This window comes from Zingiber officinale, chromosome 7B (assembly GCF_018446385.1).
Source record: "Zingiber officinale cultivar Zhangliang chromosome 7B, Zo_v1.1, whole genome shotgun sequence".
Classification (NCBI taxonomy): domain Eukaryota; kingdom Viridiplantae; phylum Streptophyta; class Magnoliopsida; order Zingiberales; family Zingiberaceae; genus Zingiber; species Zingiber officinale.
Window position 1 is genome coordinate 6,040,480 of NC_055999.1, and position 20,006 is coordinate 6,060,485.

Genomic DNA, 20,006 nt, shown 5'->3' on the forward strand with positions numbered 1-20,006 from the left:
ATAAAAATTTCTCAAATAATTTTTCCCTTCATGGTGGTTAATAAAAAGGAAATTTTATAAATTAAAATATTTCTTTTAAACATGTGGATAAAAAGAAAGTTATCTCTAAAAAATTAAAATCTCTTTTAATCTACAAATAAGGAAAGATATCAAATCTTTTCTTAATCTTTTGTAGAAACTTATAAAAGAGAATATTTAATTTTAAACTCTCTTTTAAATCATGAACATGATTAAAATTGAAAGTTTTCTTAAAATTTAAAATCCTTCTTTAATCAACAAATAAGGAAAGATTTCAAATTTTAAACTCTCTTTTAAACATGTAGATGATTTACAAATAAGGAAAGTTTTTACCAAAAATTAAAACCATCCTTTAATCTACAAATAAGGAAAGAGATTAATCTCTTCTCTTAATCTTTTGTAGAAGGGTATAAAAGGAAATGTTTAATTTTTAAACTCTCTTTAAAAACATGATATCCACATAAGAAATAATTTTAATAAAATCCTTTTAATATTCTAGTGGCGGCCACCTAAGCTTGGGACCCAAGCTTTGGCGACCACCTTCATGCTCATCCACTTGGACTTGGCGGCCCTAGCTTGGGTTCCAAGCTAGCTTGGCCGACCCATTGGATGGGTAAGAAGGTGGGTATGCGGTGGGTATAAATCTCTATATACTAGAGGCTACGATAGGGACCGAGAGGAGGAATTGGTTTTGGTCTCCCGATGAAATTAAGCATCCCGTGTTCGCCCCGAACACACAACTTAATTTCATCAATAATAATTCATTCCACTAAAGAACTATTATTGAACTACCGCACCAATCCCAAATTACATTTTGGGCTCCTTCTTATTATGAGTGTGTTAGTCTCCCTGTGTTTAAGATAACAAATGTCCACTAATTAAGTAAGTTACTGACAACTCACTTAATTAATATCTAGTTCCAAGAGTAGTACCACTCAATTTCATCGTCATGTCGGACTAAGTCCACCTGCAGGGTTTAACATGACAATCCTTATGAGCTCCTCTTGAGGACATTCTCAACCTAGTATCTCTAGGACACAGTTTCCTTCTATAATCAACAACACACACTATAAGTGATACCATTTCCCAACTTATCGGGCTTATTGATTCATCGAACTAAATCTCACCCATTGATAAATTAAAGAAATAAATATCAAATATATGTGCTTGTTATTATATCAGGATTAAGAGCACACACTTCCATAATAACCGAGGTCTTTGTTTCTTTATAAAATCAGTATAAAAGAAACGACCTCAAATGGTCCTACTCAATACACTCTAAGTGTACTAGTGTAATTATACAGTCAAGATAAACTGATACCTAATTACACTACGACCTTCTAATGGTTTGTTCCTTTCCATTTTGGTCGTGAGCTACTGTTTATAATTTATAAGGTACTGATAACATGATCCTCTGTGTGTGACACCACACACCATGTTATCTACAATATAAATTAATTGAACAACTACATTTATCACAAATGTAGACATTTGACCAATGTGATTCTTATTTCTAGATAAATGTTTATACCAAAAGCTAGGCTTTTAGTATACACTCTAACACTCGGAAGAGATTGCTAAAGGATCTTCCTGTGTGGTGAATTTTGACCCTGCACAGGATAATGAACTCTGGGTCTTCTGCACCGATTCATCCGAGAAGCAATTCAAGATTGATTATGTTTTCGGACCTAAAGATGACCAAGGTAGTAATTCGTACATGTCTTATAGAACCATATACGAACATATGCATATATTTAAATCATTCAAAGAGTTTAACATTGAATTTCTCTTTTTTGTTAAAAAATAAATTGTAAGCTGAGAACAAAATATGATTGTTGTGACATAGTTCTTCGTCAAACTAAATCTTCAAAAGGGTGACTTCTTGATGCCAAATTATAGATTGAGTGTCAAATATTAACAAAGTTCAAATTCATGATTCAAAATTTGGTGATTGCAGATGTTGTATTTAAGAGACCTTTGAATCTAATTGATTTTTCCTCCTTTTGTGTAGCTCGAATCATGTTGCGAGCGTGTCTGGCCAGCAAGTGCAAGCTCGCGGACACAGAGATCAACGTTGCGGTCGTGACTGAGCTGGAGAGCCGCGGTTTGTAGCCAGTCAGCTCCAACGAGGATTCGCTCGGCGATGAGGAGGGAACGCAGGTGCTGGGAAGTGGAGCTGGAGCCAGCCAAAAAGTAGCCAGTGGAGCGGCAGCTACTGCTGACCTTCTTCCTGAATGGTCGTCGATGGTCCCTATCGTGGTCGCCCCAGAGTTGGCCACCTCAGGCGAGTCCCTTCTCCAATGCAAGAGACACCGAGCGGAGGGGTCCTCCCGATTTGCAACTTCTGCCGTGCAGATCCCTACAACGGTCGTCTCCCGACACTCCTTCAAGCGGGGTGAGACCTCGCTTCCGCCTCTCGAGCAGGGAATCGTGGAACTTCTTACGTCTATATCATCCGACTGGATACCATCGTTGTCCGGGATGCCTTAAGGGATGATTTACATGCCGCCGATAGCCTTTATGCCATCGCCTTTGCCAACAGCGCAGGTGTCTCACATCCGGCCAGTTCCAGCGTCCTGATCCTCTAGTAGGCGACTTCCGACCCCTCTGGCAGGGCGACTTCCGACCCCTCTGGCCCGAGCAGAGAGAGGCAAATAACAGCCATCATCCATCTGCCGACAAACGAGTACTGTAGTGCGGACGACCCAGTGTCCCTCACCCCAGAGCATCAGATCAGGATTCAGGGGTCGCTCGCCCAGATATGGGCCGATGCTCGGGCTCGTACGGCGATCTTCTATTCGGGGGAGCTCGCTAACAGTCATACCCAGATTTCCACTGGGATATGCACGCTGCTTTTATATATTACTTTTCATCCATTCGGCTCTTATACGCTTCTTGTTGCTGCAGTTCTGGGTTGAGAGTCTGGTCATGTGCCACAGGCTCGCTTATTTAGAGTATGAAGTCCAGTAGCTACATGCTCCAAGTGACAGTTAACTACCTCACAGGCATAGGTGGAGCAGTGAGCATCGAAGTGACCCAATTAAGGGCCGATCTGAATAAGAGCTCCGAGTTGCTAGAAGCGAAGAGGGGCAAAAGCACTGAGTAGGCTACGCAACTAGCTCGACTTAATAAACAAGTCAGCTCCTTCGAGTCCAAGATCCACTCGGCCAACACTCGGAAGCTCTGAGCTATTAAAGACTTGGGAATCAAAAATAAGGAGTTTTGGGTGTTGGCTCTGAATCTGAAGGAGGCGGAGTCCACGCTGAATACCGAGCGAGAAGGTAAGTCGGCCGATCAGTCTGCAGCGAAAGCCCAGCTCGATGCCAAGGATCAAGAGCTGACCAAGTTGAAGGTGGATCTGGAGGCATCCCGAGCGGTCCTTGAGACTTATCATGGTGGCGAGTCGAACCGGTTTGAGCTCATGAAGCGGGCCTACCTCCGCTCGGACATCTTCAATGACAAGGTCACCAATTGGGCGCTCAGTCTTTTCAACCTTGCGATCTACGGGACGCTCGACCAACTGAAGGACAGCGACTACATTTCGATCGCTCTAACAAACAAGGTCATCAACCGAGACAAGATGACCGAGTCGCTATCTGACGATGTTTTGGATTATCTTGAGTGAACCTGCTTGTGCGAGTTTTGCCTCATTTTGTATTGCCCTTCTGAAACTTGTAATTTTTGTAAGTGTTAATAAATGATCGTTTGTTTGGTGCACGTTATTACTTGATGTCACTCCTTCGCGCTGTGCCGATTAGTGCTTCTTTGTTTTATTTTTCGACTTATTTATCCTTGCGCTACTGCTCAGGATCGAGTAGGACTGCGAACTGCTTACCATTTCATGAAGAACTTCTAAGTGTGACTTCGTGGCCCACTTATCAGCGTCGTACTACTCGCTTAGATAAGCCGTCTTTCATTGATCTCGAGTTTATAGCTGTCACTCGGCTCTTGAAGACGCAATCTTGGATAGAAGGTCATTGCTCGACCGTTGACATGCGTAAACAAGGATTTAAGGTCGCCGCTCGACCTTTGATGAAGACCAGGGTTTAACGTCACCGCTCAACGATTGACGAAGATTAGGATTTAAGGTCGTCGCTCGACCGCTGATGACGATCGGGGTTTAACGTCGCCGCTTGATGGTCGACGAAGACCAGGGTTCAAGGTCGTCGCTCGACCGCTAATGATGACCGGGGTTTAACGTTGTCGCTCGACGGTTGACGAAGACCAGAGTTTAAGGTGGTCGCTCGATTGCTGATGACGATCAGGGTTTAACGTCGCCGCTCGACAGTCGATGAAGACTAAGGTTTAACGTCACCGCTCAACGGTCAGTGAAGATTGGGGTTTAACATCGTCGCTCGACGGTTGTAATGCGTAGACAGGAGTTTATAGTCGTCGGTTGACTTTTAACTTGGCCGATTGACTCAAAAGTTTGGAGAACTGTGTTTTTATTCATGTTTGTCCTGCATCAAGAAGACACACACATACAGTACATCAATATTCACTCGCTCACCTCACCCAACCCTGTAGGGCTGGAGATGGTTCGCGCTCCATGGCCGCTCGAGCCCTCTTCCATCTTTGTCCTCCAGGTAGTAGGCTCTTGAGCGGAGTTTCTGTACAACCTTGTAAGGTCTTACCTATGGCGCCTCAAGCTTGGTGACGTCGTCGACCGACTTTTTTCTCTTCCACACCAGATCATCGACTTGGAAGGATCTCGAGATCACCCTCCGACTGTAGTTCTGCTTCATCCGTTGCTGATACGCCATCAACCGAATAGTTGCCTTATCCCACGCCTCATCCACCAAATCGAGCTCTATAAGTCTCCGCTCGGCATTCCCCTCGTCGTAAACCTGCACTCGGTCAAATTCTACTCCGATCTCCATGGAGACCACCACTTCACCGTCGTACACCAGATGAAATGGTGTTACGCCGATCGCCTCCTTTGGAGTCGTACGAAGGGCCCACAGAACACTGGAAGCTCGTCGACCCACCTGCCTCCTGCATGGTCGAGCTGAGCTCGCAGACCTTTGAGAATCTCCCGGTTGGTGACTTCTGCCTGGCCGTTGCTTTGGGGGTAGGCCACAGTGGTGAAAGTCTGCTAGATGTCATAGCCTTCGCAAAACTCTTTGAGCCTCCGACCAGCGAACTACCTCTCTTTGTCAGAGATGAGCCGGTGGGGGATGCTGAACCAACACAGAATGTTCTGCTAGATGAATTTGCTAGCCATCCGTTCACTTATTATGGCCAGCGGCTCGGCCTCCACCCATTTGAGAAGTAATCCATCGCGATGAGCAAGAATCTTCGCTAAGCGGTCGCCATGGGGAATGACCCAACGTTATCCATGCCTCGGTTGAACTGGCAGGACACCGTAGACGTCTTCATCTTTTCGGTCTGTCGATGTGGGATGTTGTGATACTCCTGGTAGGACAGACAGGTGACTACCTTCTAAGCGGCATCCTCTTGGAGAGTGGGCCAAAAATATTCGGCCAGGTGAATCTTTCAAGCCAACGAACAACCGCTCGGATGACTTTCGCAGAAGCCTTGGTACACTTCTTGGAGGATGTACTCTACGTCTTTCAACCCAACGCACTTAAGCAATGACCTTGAGAAAACCTGCTTATAAATTTTCGCTGAATTAGTTTGCTAAATTGCAGAAGCTAAGTTTGGGAGAGGCGTGGTTGATATTTAAGGGCGAGGACTCTGTCGACCCGGTTTTCTCTATTGATCCTGTCTGAAAGCGTGAAGCTGGAAAGCTGGGAGGTGGCTGCTTCGCTAGCCGGACGTGGACTTCGCTCCTCTTTGTAAAACAAACGGCGTCAGTGTCGGGTCAGGGAAGGGTCCCTGGCGTTGGCCCTCCGACGCTCAAGTCAGTCACCGGAATGTAGAGAAAAGTGGACAATAGTAGAACTCAAGAATAACACGTACTTTCGTCGGTGATGAATCTCCCTTTATATAGAGTCCTGGTGGGCAGCGTGCGCACTTCTTGAGTCATGGGCATGCTCCCCCATGTGTCCCATGAAAAAGCCTTGTCAGGAAAGTACCTCTAACACCATATCTTAACAGGGCATACATATCCTTGACGCGACAGTAGAAGCTTTTGTCGTACGATATGCCTGTTGACTATGTCTCGTGTCAACGGCACTATCTCCCAAAAGGATGTTGGGAGATACTGCAGTGGTCCCTTTGTTTGACCGAGCGGGGTAGCCGATCGACTGAGACTCTGCTCCGTCCGTGGACAGGTCCTGCTACTTGGCCGAGCGAGGTAGTCGCTCGGCCGGAACTCCTCCGCTCTGTCAGCCTCCATGGTTCTTCTATGCGGTGACCGTGTAGTAACATATCTTCTCCCATTCAGACCAGCTATACGGTCTCTCTCGGCGTCCTGCTACTTTGTATTGAGCATCGGCTATCTTGCTATCATCCTGAGCGGATACTCAGTTTGCTCGGTCACCCTGCTCAGCCGGGCGACCTACAACAGAGGCCGCGGGCTCCTGCGCTAGGTATTCGACCATTGCCTATTGGCGCTCGGCCAACGTCTATTGTTGCTGTTGCTCCACTATCTTCGCCGCTTGGGCTTATATCAGAATATCAAGCTCCTCTTACGTCATCGTTGTAAATTGTTCAGCGTCTTCCATCTTCTCGTTCGAATGCAGGTTGTCTTCCCACAGACGGCGCCAAAATGATCTTGTCCGAATGTGTGAAGCTAGAAAGCTGGGAGGTGGCGGCTTCGCTGACCAGACGTGGACTTTGTTCCTCTCTACAAAACAAACGGGGTCAACGCTAGGCGAGGGAATGGGTCCTCGACATTGGCCCTCTGACACTCAAGTCAGTCACCGGAATGTAGAAAAAAGAAAAAAGTGGAGTAACAGTAGAACTCAACAATAATGCATATCTCCGCCGGTGATGGACCCCCTTCGTATAGAGCCCTGGTGGGCAGCATGCACACTTCTCGAGGCATGGGCACGCTCCCCTATGTATCCCATGAAAGGGCTTTGTCAGGAAAGTACCTCTGACATCATACCTTAACAAGGCATGCATATCCCTGATGCGATAGTAGAAGATTTTGTCGTACAATCCGCCTATCAACTATGCCTCGTGTCAGCGGTATTATCTCCCGAAAGGATGTTGGGAGATACTATAGTAGTCTCGTTGCTTGACTAAGCGGGGTAGCAGCTCGACCGGGACTCCGCTCCATCCATGGCCAGGTCGCGCTGTTTGGCCGAGCAAGGTAGTCATTCGGCCGGGACTCTTCTGCTTTGTCGGCCTTTGTGGTTCTTCTATGCGGTGACCGTCTAGTAACATATCTTCCCCCGTTCAGACCAACTATGCGGTCTCCCTCGACATCCTGCTGCTTCGTATTGAGCGACGGCTGTCTTACATATCATCCTGAACCGGAATGGGGGTCGGCTAGGATATATCTCCGCTAGTCGGGGACTGACTATCCGACCGGCCATTGCAATTGTTCTCCGTCCGACCCTTTGACACCCGGGCATTGATCGCCTTGACTCTGACCTCCACCTTGGTAGTTGACCTTGTGCCAAGTAGACCTCCCTCCATCGCCGCATCATGTTGTTCTCCCATTGTTTTTGTATTGGACTAAATCCCCTTGTTTGAATAGAGGAATGATGCCAATCTAAGAATCTCTTAGTTCCTTGAGTCTAATCAGCTCAGAGCTAGCACCAATACTTCAGCTCCTTGCACCTAAAGCTTATCACCTCTCCATATCCATTGATGGAATGCCACTTTTTTGCCTGACCGCCCTTCACCGCATCTTCTGTCTTCTCCTCAACATCAACAATGCTTTTATCATTTCATTTGTCATGTTGAAGAATGCCAAGAGGTAGATCGACATCAAAGCAAGGCCATATGTTGATGCACGAGATGACCTCTTGTTGTCTTCTAGTTACTCTCAACTTATGCTTTTTTAAGGGAGTAAATAGAATCTTGGGTTATCGATCAAACCCTTTTCTTGGAAATATTGCTAGACTAAATCCACATTTTGACCCATTGAACCCAAGTGTACAGTTTAACTGCAATGTGTTTGTAGCTCTTTGTGTTTATGCTCCTTGTTAAATGTAGGAGGTGTTAGAATGTTATGATTATGTTTCTACAACATCTTGCTTCACTTAAGTCACAAAAGTCAAACTGTCCCTCTTTTGTGCTCAAGGACAAACACATTGCTATAGGGGAGTGGCATTACATATGTAGTGATCCGATCCAGCTATGGAAGTTTTTTTGGAGAAAGTTATGCAAGTAGTTTATGTTTGTCTATCAAGCTGAGGGGTGCCTTATGGAGTTGAGTAATTAAAGTTGTGTATACATATTATATAGATATTCATGTAATGGGAATTGAAACCAAGTTCCGTCTTTAAAAGTTGTCATATTCTTCCTCTGTTTGCCATGATGATATCAAGATCAATGGACTATCTTATGTTTGGTTCATAGGAGAGATTTTCCCTTCTATTGTAAGAATCAGCAAATGAGCATGGGGTTGTAATCGAACGGGATAGACATGACTTCATGCCTCATGTCAGTAGGCTGTTTAACACCATGGAGAACAGGACTGTCTTGTAGGTGTTTTAAACACACCTCAGACCAGTGAGCCGCTTCACACTATGGGAGAATAGGACTATCTCATAGGGGTTTTTCAATTCTCATAATTCTTCATTAACCAAAAAGAGAGCTTCTATATACCTATATGTTGGAAAAAATTGAATGAAAACGCGACGTGTGGGTTGTAGTCCCACAACGATTGAAAGCAAGGCTTTCCGACTGATTCGAAACAAAGGGGGTTGGAAATCCAGGGCCCGGATGACATCAACCCGAGGGGTATTTTTGTGAACCCCATTGTTTGTTATATCAGTCAGACAACTTGTTGATCAACATACAAGATAAGGAAGATCACCAGCTTGCTTACACGCCACGTGGCACGCTTGCTTGTGCCACATGGTAAGCAAGGCCACATGGCAAGCAAGCTTGCTGTGGCCTTGCTGGCAACTTGCAGCCAACAGCAAGCCATGTTGTGGCTTGCAGCCAACAACAAGCTATATAAGACCTTGAGCACAGAAATGAAGAATAACACAGCTTCAGTGAGTTTCGTGTGGAAAACTAAGCTTTGTGTGCATGTGCTCTTTCCTTCCTCTTTGACTCCCATGTTTTCTTCCCTTTTGTTGGGCATTTCTTTTGCTCAACAAAAATTGTGATAGTTTTCGGATCTAGTTCAGATCGTCACGACAACCAGTGCTCGGTTGTGTTCGTGATCCTATCGTTTTATCCTGGGAGACAGACGTCTACCTAATCCTCTGAGCACCGTGGAGGGGCCGAATCTGTTTTAAGGAGACAGCGCTCTGCTGGACTCGGCATCCACTTTGAGTTCGTGTTGCAGCTCCTGACATCCTGTCAACAACTCTCGACAGCAACTTGGCGCTGCTCGACAACTCACGGTGTCCGCAACTCACCTACTCGGCGCTTGGATCGACTCACTAGAGTCGATAGTTTGAGATTATCTGCTCAAACCTTGTTGATTGTAAGTACTTGTGCATTTGGTATGGACTTAGAAGCGTGAAACAGAGCTTCTGAGACGATCACACAAAGATTGTAACGGGTTTATTCCCAACAATACTTAAAACAGATTCATTCTGTTATGATGGCGGCAGAAAATGTTGAGATGCAACATGCTCAACATGTGCCGGCCTCCTCCGCCCCGATTGGGAATGTGCCAATCAATCACGGGGAAAAACCAGAAAAATTCACAGGAGTGAATTTCAAGCGGTGGCAGCAGAAGATGCTCTTCTACTTAACCACGCTAGGTCTGGCACGTATCTGTAGGACCGTTGGGTCGGCTAGAAGGGGGGTTGAATAGCCCTGCAAGAATCAAAATGCAAACACCCTTCTCGAACTCTTAAACTAATACTTGCATAAAATAAGAGAAATAAATAAAAGCAGAAAAGTAAAAGGCACACCGAGATTTACTTGGTTACAACCGGGAAGGTTGTTAATCCAAGAAAGCGTAGCACTAGTATCTCCTTCAGGCGGAGAAGCCTTTTACAGCAATGAAGCGCAAAACAGAAGCTTAAAACAGAAAAGCGTACAAGTGTAGAAAGAATGCTTGAGTTCTCAGTTGATCTGAAGCTTCTGGACCAACGCTATATTTATAGCCTTGGTCGGGGCGCCTGGAAGGGTTTCGGGCTCCCTGGGGGGGATAAATTTTATCCCCCAACGTTCAGATCGAGTTTTGACTCGATCTGGTGAAAATACTGGGTCCGGGCGCCCGGAAGGGTTCCGGGCGCCCCGGGCTGCTCCGGGCGCCCTGGAGCCCAAAGTCAACCAACGTTGACTTTTTCATCCGGGGACCACTGCTCCGGTTTGGTTCGGCTCGGTTCGGGTCTTCTACTCCGGATCCGCTTGCTTGGGTGATTTCTGCTATCCGGAAAAGGGCTCACCCGAACCCAACTTCCGGTCTTCTCGAGCGTGCTTCCCTCCGGCTTCTCGTCCCTCGAAATTGCCGCGTGTTTCCTTCTCGTCCACCAGCGTACTCATCCGCAGTCTTCGTCCCTCGGTCACCGACCTTCTCGCTAGTTGCGTCTCTTTCTCCCCGAGTAATCTTCCGCTCCGGCTTTCGTCCCTCGGAACCACCGCGCGCTTCCTTCTCGTCAGCCGGTGTACTCTTCCGCAGTGCTTCGTCCCTCGGACGCACAGCGTGCCGTCCTTCTCGCTAGTGTCTTCCGCTCGACTACCTGTGTTCCTAAGCTCCTGCACACTTAGACACAAGGTTAAATACACCCAGGACCTAACTTAACTTGTTGTTCACACCAAAACAGCCTTGGGGTTCCAACAGTATCTTGACCGAGGAAATTTCCAAGGTTGTTAAGGGTGTAGATGAGGTGAACACCCTCCTTCTGCTCGACAAATGGAATGAGTCTAAGTTCCTCTGTCGAAACTACATCCTTAACAATCTTGCCGACTCACTCTATCTTGTGTATTGTGAGATAAAAATGGCAAAGGAACTGTGGGAATCTCTGGACAAGAAATATAAATCGGAGGATGCTGGGGCCAAAAAATTTATTGTTGGCCATTTCCTAGACTATAAGATGAGTGACTCGAAATCTGTAATCAGTCAAGTCCAGGAGCTTCAAGTACTCTTACAAGAAATTCACTCAGAAGGTATGACTCTGAGCGAAACCTTCCAAGTGGCAGCTATCATTGAAAAACTATCAACTGGCTGGAAGGACTTTAAGAATTATCTGAAGCACAAGCGGAAGGAAATGAACCTGGAGGAACTTGTTGTTCGCTTTCGTATAGAAGAAGACAACAAGAATTCGGAGAGAAAATTGTTCTCTCAGGCTACTGTAAAAGCCAATGTTGTTGAGCACGGACAAAGCTCAAAACGGAAGCATCCAAAATCTTCCACGACGCAACCCAAAGGACAAAACATGAAAAAGAAGTTCTTAGGGAAATACTACAATTGTGATCGTATGGGTCACAAGGCTTCAGACTGTAAAAGGCCAAAGAAGAAAAAGCCTAAGGCCAACCTGGCAGGAGAACAGGATATGGATCTCTGCGCCGTGATCTCTGAAGTGAACCTAATAGGTTCCAATCCTCGGCAATGGTGGATTGATACTGGAGCCACCAGACATGTGTGCTGCAACAAGGAGCTGCTCCACAACTTCGAAGAAGTCACTGGAGACAAACTGTTCATGGGAAACTCAGCAACCTCGGACGTCATGGGCCAAGGAAAAGTGGTGCTGAAAATGACCTCGGGCAAGGATCTCACTCTAAACAATGTGCTGTATGTTCCGGAGATTCGAAAGAATCTAATATCCGGCTCACTGTTGAGCAAGCATGGCTTTCGCATTGTTTTTGAGTCGGACAGAGTTGTATTGTCCAAAAATGGAGTGTTTATAGGAAGAGGCTATGTATCTGATGGGATGTTTAAGCTCAATGTAATGACCATTAGGCCCAAGATAAATAAAAATGAAAGCTCTTCCACTTATATGCTTGAGTCTTCGTGTTTATGGCATGGTAAACTAGGACATGTTAACTACGATGTGTTGCGTAGATTAATAAACATGCAAAGCATACCTACATTCCACCTTGACCCAAAACACAAGTGTGAGATTTGTGTTGAAGCGAAAATGACAAGGTCATCCTTTCAACATATTGAAAGAAGTAATGAACCACTTGACCTAATCCACACTGATGTATGCGACCTAAAAGGTACGCCAACACGTGGTGGTAATAAATATTTCATCACTTTTGTAGATGATAACACAAAATACTGTTATGTGTATCTTCTCAAAAGTAAGGATGAAGCTATAGAGAAATTCGCTCTCTATATAACTGAGGTTGAAAACCAACGTAATAGAAAGATTAAGGTGGTTCGAAGTGACTGAGGCGGTGAATATGTGTCACCGTTTGCTGAGTTGTGTGCTGAACATGGGATCAGACACGAAACAACAGCTCCATGTACTCCTCAGCAAAATGGAGTTGCTGAGCGAAAGAATCGAACGCTTAAGGAGATGATGAATGCTCTTCTCTTAAACTCTGGATTGCCAGAGTCCATGTGGGGGAAGCTGTATTAACAGCTAATTACCTTTTAAATAAGGTGACCCGGAAGAAAATAAATAAGAGCCCTTATGAGTTGTGGAATGGAAGACAACCGTCCTACAAATATTTACGAATGTGGAGGTGTCTTGCCAAAGTATTGGTGCCTGATCCGAAAAGGATTAAGATAGGACCAAAGACTGTTGATTGCATATTTATTGGATATGCACAAAACAGCTCTGCGTATAGATTTTGTGTGTTTGAGTCACACATACCAGAGATACACAAGAACTCGATAATCGAATCAAGAAATGCCTCATTCTTTGAGCATGTATTTCCTTTTAAGACCCGAGAGGATGCTAGCTCCTCAAAACGGGCATATGAAACACAAGACGAAGAAAAAGATGCTGAACCAGTGGAGGTTGAGCTTAGACGGAGTAAACGAGCTCGAGTAGAAAAATCCTATGGATCGGAATTTATCACTTTCATGCTGGAAAGTGAGCCCCGGAGTTACTCAGAAGCAGTAAGCTCGTCTGATGGACCTCACTGGAGAGATGCAATTGCATCTGAGATAGAATCTATCTTCCAAAATCACACTTGGGAACTCGTGGAGCTTCCTCCGGGAAGTAAACCATTAGGTTGCAAGTGGATCTTCAAGAAGAAAATGAAATCAGATGGCACAATTGATAAATACAATGCCAGATTGGTAATCAAAGGATACCGACAACAAGAAGGCCTTGATTACTTCGATACATACTCTCCGGTATCGAGAATCACTTCCATTAGAGTATTGTTGGCTATTGCTGCTCTATGGAATCTCGAAATACATCAAATGGATGTCAAGACAGCCTTTCTAAACGGGAATTTAGAAGAGGAAATCTACATGGACCAACCTGAGGGGTTTTCTGTGCTAGAACAGAAAAACAAGGTCTGTAGATTGGTGAAGTCATTATATGGCTTGAAACAAGTACCAAAGCAGTGGCATGAGAAATTCGATAATGCCATGAAGGAATGTGGATTCAAGATCAATGAATGTGATAAATGTGTCTACATGAGAGCCACAGAGAGTGACTATGTCATCTTGTGTCTCTATGTAGATGACATACTTATCATTGGGAGCAATGATAAGATAATCAAATCCACTAAAGATATGTTGAACTCAAGATTTGACATGAAAGACATGGGCCTAGCTGATGTGATTCTAGGAATCAAAATTCTTAGAACGACAGAAGGACTTGTTCTTAGTCAGTCCCATTACGTGGACAAGATTCTTGAGAAATTCACCAAGGGTGATACTGCGTTGGCACGAACGCCGATAGATACGAGTCAACATCTATCAAAAAATCGAGGTGAAAGTATCTCGCAGATAGAGTACTCTCGAGTTATTGGAAGTTTGATGTACTTGATGAGTTGTACTCGACCAGACTTGGCCTACGCAGTAAGCAAACTGAGTAATACACGAGTAATCCCGGTGTTGAGCACTGGAAAGGGATAACAAGAGTACTGAGGTACTTAAGGTATACTCGTGAATATGGACTGCACTATTCGAGATATCCCGCTGTGATCGAAGGATACAGTGATAAAAGTTGGATATCTAATATAAAAGACTCTAAGTATACGAGTGGATATATATTCACTCTAGCTGGTGCAGCTATTTCCTGGAAATCTTCTAAGCAAACTGTAATAACCAGATCCACGATGGAATCTGAGTTTGTAGCTCTTGACAAATGTGGTGAAGAGGCTGAATGACTACGACAATTCTTAGAAGATATTCCACGATGGCCAAAACCTGTGCCGACAATTTGCATACATTACGATAGTCAATCAACAATTGGTCGGGCACAGAGCTATCTGTATAATGGTAAGTCTAGACATATACGTCGTAGACATAATACCATTAGACAACTACTCTCAACTGGAGTTATCAATGTTGACTATATGAAGTCAAAAGATAACCTAGCGGATCCGCTAACCAAAGGGTTAAATCGAGAGTTAGTTGCAAGCTCATCACATGGAATGGGCTTGATGCCGTTATCAGCGATCAGTACAGAGGACACCCAACCTATGCTGACTGGAGATCCCAAGAACTAGGTTCAAAGGGACAACTAATCTGCAGTAACTAGACACATTGTAGGGGAAGCCCCATGAAACAGTGACGAGACCAGGATAAGCCGATGGGCTTTTAATGATCAAAAAAAAAAGTAGATGGTAACTCTTGAGGGATCACCTATGTGAGAAAGAAGTGAGGCCGCTTCGAAGAGAATTGGAGGCACAATTCTGAGAGCTTCTCACAGAACCAGGCGTGTTCATGGCCAAGAACGAACACACTCATAAGACCTGAGCTATATCAGGGAGAGTCTTGGGTAAGATCTGTCCATGCTTACACCAACGGCCAAACAGTTCAAAGACATCACGTCTACTAATCAGCCAGTGAGCAAACAGAGTTTACAAGGGAAGGTTCAAAGAGTAACACCTACCTATCCTATACTCGACTCAACTGTCGAAAACTATCACAAACTCTTGTTTTCATTCATGTGGGGGATTGTTGGAAAAAATTGAATGAAAACGCGATGTGTGGGTTGTAGTCCCACAACGATTGAAAGCAAGGCTTTCCGACTGATTCGAAACAAAGGGGGTTGGAAATCCAGGGCCCGGATGACATCAACTTGAGGGGTATTTTTGTGAACCCCATTGTTTGTTACATCAGTCAGACAACTTGTTGACCAACATACAAGATAAGGAAGGTCGTCAGCTTGCTTACACGCCACGCGACACGCTTGCTTGTACCACATGACAAGCAAGGCCACATGGCAAGCAAGCTTGCAAGCCAAGTGACTTGCATGCAAGCCACAACGTGGCTTGCTTGCAGCCACCAGCAAGCCACGTTGTGGCCTTGCTTGCAACTTGCAGCCAACAGCAAGCCACGTTGTGGCTTGCTGGCAAGCATGCAAGCCACAATGTGGCTTGCTGTGCTTGCAAGCCAAGCTTGCATAAGGTCTATATAAGACCTTGAGCACAGAAATGAAGAATAACACAGCTTCAGTGAGTTTCGTGTGGAAAACTAAGCTTTGTGTGCATGTGCTCTTTCCTTCCTCTTTGACTCCCATGTTTTCTTCCCTTTTGTTGGGCATTTCTTCTGCTCAACAAAAATTGTGATAGTTTTCGGATCTAGTTCAGATTGTCACGACAACCAGTGCTCGGTTGTGTTCGTGATCCTGCCGTTTTATCCTGGGAGACAGACGTCCACCTAATTCTCTGAGCACCGTGGAGGGGCCAAATCTGTTTTAAGGAGACAACGCTCTGCTGGACTCGGCATCCACTTTGAGTTCATGTTGCAGCTCCTGACATCCTGTCAACAACTCTCGGCAGCAACTTGGCGCTGCTCGACAACTCACGGTGTCCGCAACTCACCTACTCGGCGCTTGGATCGACTCACTAGAGTCGACAGTTTGAGATTATCTGTTCAAACCTTGTTGATTGTAAGTACTTGTGCATTTGGTATGGACTTAGAAGCGTGAAACAGAGCTTCTGAGACGATCACACAAAGATTGTAATGGGTTTATTCCCAACACTATATTTATACAGTCCAAGTATGTATGTGAACCATCAACTGATAAAAACTCAATCAAATGAACCATAGAATCGAAGCCAGCCTCATATGTGGCTAGCTGTGATGCTGTTGCCATCAGACGCAGTGGTTGCAGACAGATTTACGGCTTGACTCTCATTATTTCCTATTTACCAACACTAATATGTTCTTTATTTTTGTGTTTCCATTAGTTACTTTCATTCATGTTATGCCACGACAAATAACCTGACCGGTGACATTCCTCCAAATTTCTTCAGAAATGGACTGGATTTTAGGTGTGTGGTCTGTTATTGCCTTGTCTGAAAATATTGTGGGTTTTTGTCTTTTTGACGTTTCCATAACCAAGGCTTGTATTTATTTACCAACAGGTATTTACCCGGTAATAACTTCTCTTTCCTCCCAAACAAATGAGATAAATTTTGTTTGTCCAAAGATTTTAACGCAGTAAACTGGTGAAAGATGGAAGTGCAAACCTGCAGATGTTTGCGCCAAAATGGTGTTTAGTGTGGATATGCCTGCAAAAAAATCCTGTATTTATTTTATCATATTGTACAAAATAGTTTTTTAAGACCTCATTTTTTTTTCCTTTTAGTTTGATTCGACTTCATTGGTTTATTGTGTGCCTTGTAGAAACGCACAGTCGGTGAAATCCTGAGAAATTTCGCCTCGAGTGTATCTCAGATGTTGCTCGAGGTTCCAAGATGCTTGTGATATCTATTTCTTTATGTCGCTCCATCCCTCGTAATAACTGTGATGTTGATGGCCTAACATGCATTGAGAAAATCATCGAGCAAAAATAAAAGTGCATCTCCTATTCTTTTTGTCACGTTCCATGTTGCTATGATGCGCCAAAAATATTAAAGTGAAACTTCATTCTATTATGATATAAAATGTCTGTCTCATGTTCTTCATGTAAAGGACACTTTTTCTCCAATAGTAATTTGTCCCAAAATTACTATAATGTTAGTTAAAATTATCCAAAGTAATGTTTGTCTTAACCATTATTTAAAATATTTGAGATTTAAGTGCCCGAATAGGCCTTGCCTGTTGCCAGGCTGGGTCACGAGCGTCCACCCTTTTTCTTCCTCTAACACCAACACACATGCTTTCCTACAGAATCATCATTTATCAAACAGCAGTCATCGACTTTGACGTCTAAAGAAAAGGCAACCAATTTTACTTATTTGCGTCGTCCTCGCTCTCCATTGCCCTCCCCTCCGTCGCAGAGCAACTGCACAGCTCTCGACGGCGGATGTTAAAACTTTTAAATATAAAAAATATTATTATTAATAATAAAAAATCAGAAATGGAAAGACATGCCAATGTGCCTACCACGACGCCCGCCGTACCTCGTGGCTTGTAAGCCCGAGCCAGCCTTGCCCGCCTCCCAAGAATGTTGTCCGAGGCAAAGGCCTGTGCCTCCGCCCTCCACCGGCGGTCGCCGGTCAGACTCCTCGCCGTCGCCCTCTTCGTCGCCCTCCTCCTCTGGGCCATCGACGCACTCTCCGTATCCATTACCACCACTATCTATTCTTCCTCCTCCGTCTTCGTTTCCGTTTCATCTGCGACCGAGGCGCTGTCACTTCCGGCTCAGCCGACCACCGCCGCTGCCGCGGTCGCGTCCCGAAGCTTGCAGTTCCTCAGCTGGATCTCCGCCCCTTCAACCCCCAATTTCACCCGCACCCTCATCTCCCGCTGGCAGGCTCCGGGAGGCGAGCCTTGCCGCGACTCCCGCACCACCGACATCTCCGTTCCTGGCCTCGACCACCGTCACGTCGTCGAGCTGGCCGCCGGGGAGACACACGAGTTCTCGATCTCAGCTCTGGGCGACGGCGGCAGTTCGCGCTGTGTCGGCGGCGACTACTTCGAGACGGACCTCTCTGGTTCTTCCTGGAAGTCGCGGCCGCCTGTGGTAGACCACGGAAACGGTTCTTACTCCTTCCAGCTCCAAGTTCACCCCGATTTTCCCGGCGAGTATAACCTAACCATCGTGCTGCTCTTCCGGAGCTTCGAGGGGCTCAAACTGTCCCCTTTGCGCTTCAAGTACAATCGACAGATGAGGAAGTTCCAGATCCGGTTCCGCCGAAGCAGCGTTCTACTTCAGCCGCTCCACCTCTGCCGCAGCGGCGACTTCTCCCGACCGGTCTGGTCTGGGCGGTGGACGCGGCACGCCGAGAACGACAGCTGCGGCGTGGACGGCGAGGGGCGGTACCGCTGCCTCGACCCTAGCCTCCTCTGCCCCGAACCGTGGTGCGAGGGGCCGTTGGCCGCACTGGAGAGCAATGGCTGGGTCTACTCCGCTCACTGCCGTTTCAGGGTGTTTACACAGGAATCGGCGTGGAGATGCCTCCGCAACAAGTGGCTCTTCTTCTGGGGGGACTCCAATCACGTCGACACCATCCGCAATCTGCTCAATTTCGTGCTCGGACGAACGGACATTGACTCCGTGCCCCGCCGATTCGACGCTAATTTCACCAATCCGGCGAAGGGTTCGGAGTCGGTGAGGATCACCAATGTCTTCAACGGGCACTGGAACGAGTCGATGAACTACCTCGGCTTGCAGTCGCTTCGAAACCAGGGGTTCAGGGACCTCGTCTTGGAGTTCTTCCAAGGCCCGACCGCACCGGACGTCATGCTCTTCAACTCCGGTCTCCACGACGGCATCTACTGGCGGAGCGTCCGGGCCTTCGCTCAAGGCGCCGAGTACGCGGCCGAGTTCTGGGAGCAAGTGATGGGGCATGTGGCGCGACGCACGGCCAATGCGCCAAGGATATTCTACCGGACGACGATCGCCGCCGGCGGGTACGCCAGGGAGCTCGCATTCAACCCGAGCAAGATGGAGGCTTTCGATGGCGTGCTGCTGGAGAAGTTGAAGGGCAGGGGGCTGATCACCGGCGGAGTGATCGACGAGTTCGACATGAGTTTCCCGTGGCACTTCGATAACCGATGCAATGACGGCGTGCATTACGGGCGAAAGCCGGCGAAGGCGCGGTGGCGCGATGGAGAAGTGGGACACTATTATTTTGTGGACTTGATGCTGGTTCACGTTCTCCTCAACGCCATATGCCATGTGTGAGCTATGGATCGACCAGCAGTCTCTCGTCAACAGATAGATCACTAAAATTAATGATATTTAATTAATGCTCTAACTATCTGTTTTTTGAAGCGAAATTGTGCAAAATGAAGTTTTCATTTATCATTAGGATAAATGTTGATGTGGCGATAAGAGTTTACCTAGCACGAGTTAATTGTCACGGTATAGGTTAAAGTCAAGATGGTCAACATCAGGACTTAAGCGAAGCTCAGCTGTATCCGGAGGGGAAGTGGTTCATCGATTGATCGGAGATTCCCTTATCTGATCGGCTATCTGAGTAAGCGAATACAGTTAATTCGGTCGGCAGGAAAATAAGATAAGCGGGTCGGGAGCCCAAGCCGAGCGGGGCACCCATCCGCCTCGGAGAAAAGCGTTAGCACTATATATAATAAATCGATAAAATGATAGAAGACGAAACACCGGATAGTTAAAGAGAAAATTAAATAAAACACTTTATTTATCATTAAATGAAAAGAAGTAAGACAAAGACATTCTCAGTGGAATCAATAACATTAAACCAGAGAATATAGAAGGTCATTCGAAAAGGTATAAAAAGGGGATCTCATGTATGATGAAAGGTATGAAAAAATTTTATCCAGAGTACTTATTATTTCCCGCTCCTATTTCTTTTTCTGATTTGAGCATCAAAAGGGCAACGTCAGGAACTTCTTCACTAGTTTTGGTTTTGTTTTGCAGAGAACGAGATCTTCATCCAGTCAGTTGAACTGCCACCTACCCGGCTATCCAACTTCTCGCCCTCGAATAGGA

General features: G+C 45.8%; 1 protein-coding gene across 1 annotated transcript; it reads left to right on the forward strand.

Annotated features, from left to right (window-relative positions):
- Nucleotides 1-17,371: 17,371 nt before the first annotated feature.
- LOC122005169 lies at nucleotides 17,372-19,346 on the forward strand. The gene has a single exon (XM_042560113.1). The coding sequence runs from the start codon at nucleotides 17,538-17,540 to the stop codon at nucleotides 19,218-19,220; it is 1,683 nt and encodes a 560-aa protein (XP_042416047.1). The 5' UTR covers nucleotides 17,372-17,537; the 3' UTR covers nucleotides 19,221-19,346.
- Nucleotides 19,347-20,006: the final 660 nt, after the last annotated feature.

Coding starts and splice junctions, on each gene's coding strand:
- LOC122005169 (XM_042560113.1), top strand. CDS start 17,538: ATGTTGTCCGAGGCAAAGGCCTGTGCCTCCGCCCTCCACCGGCGGTCG.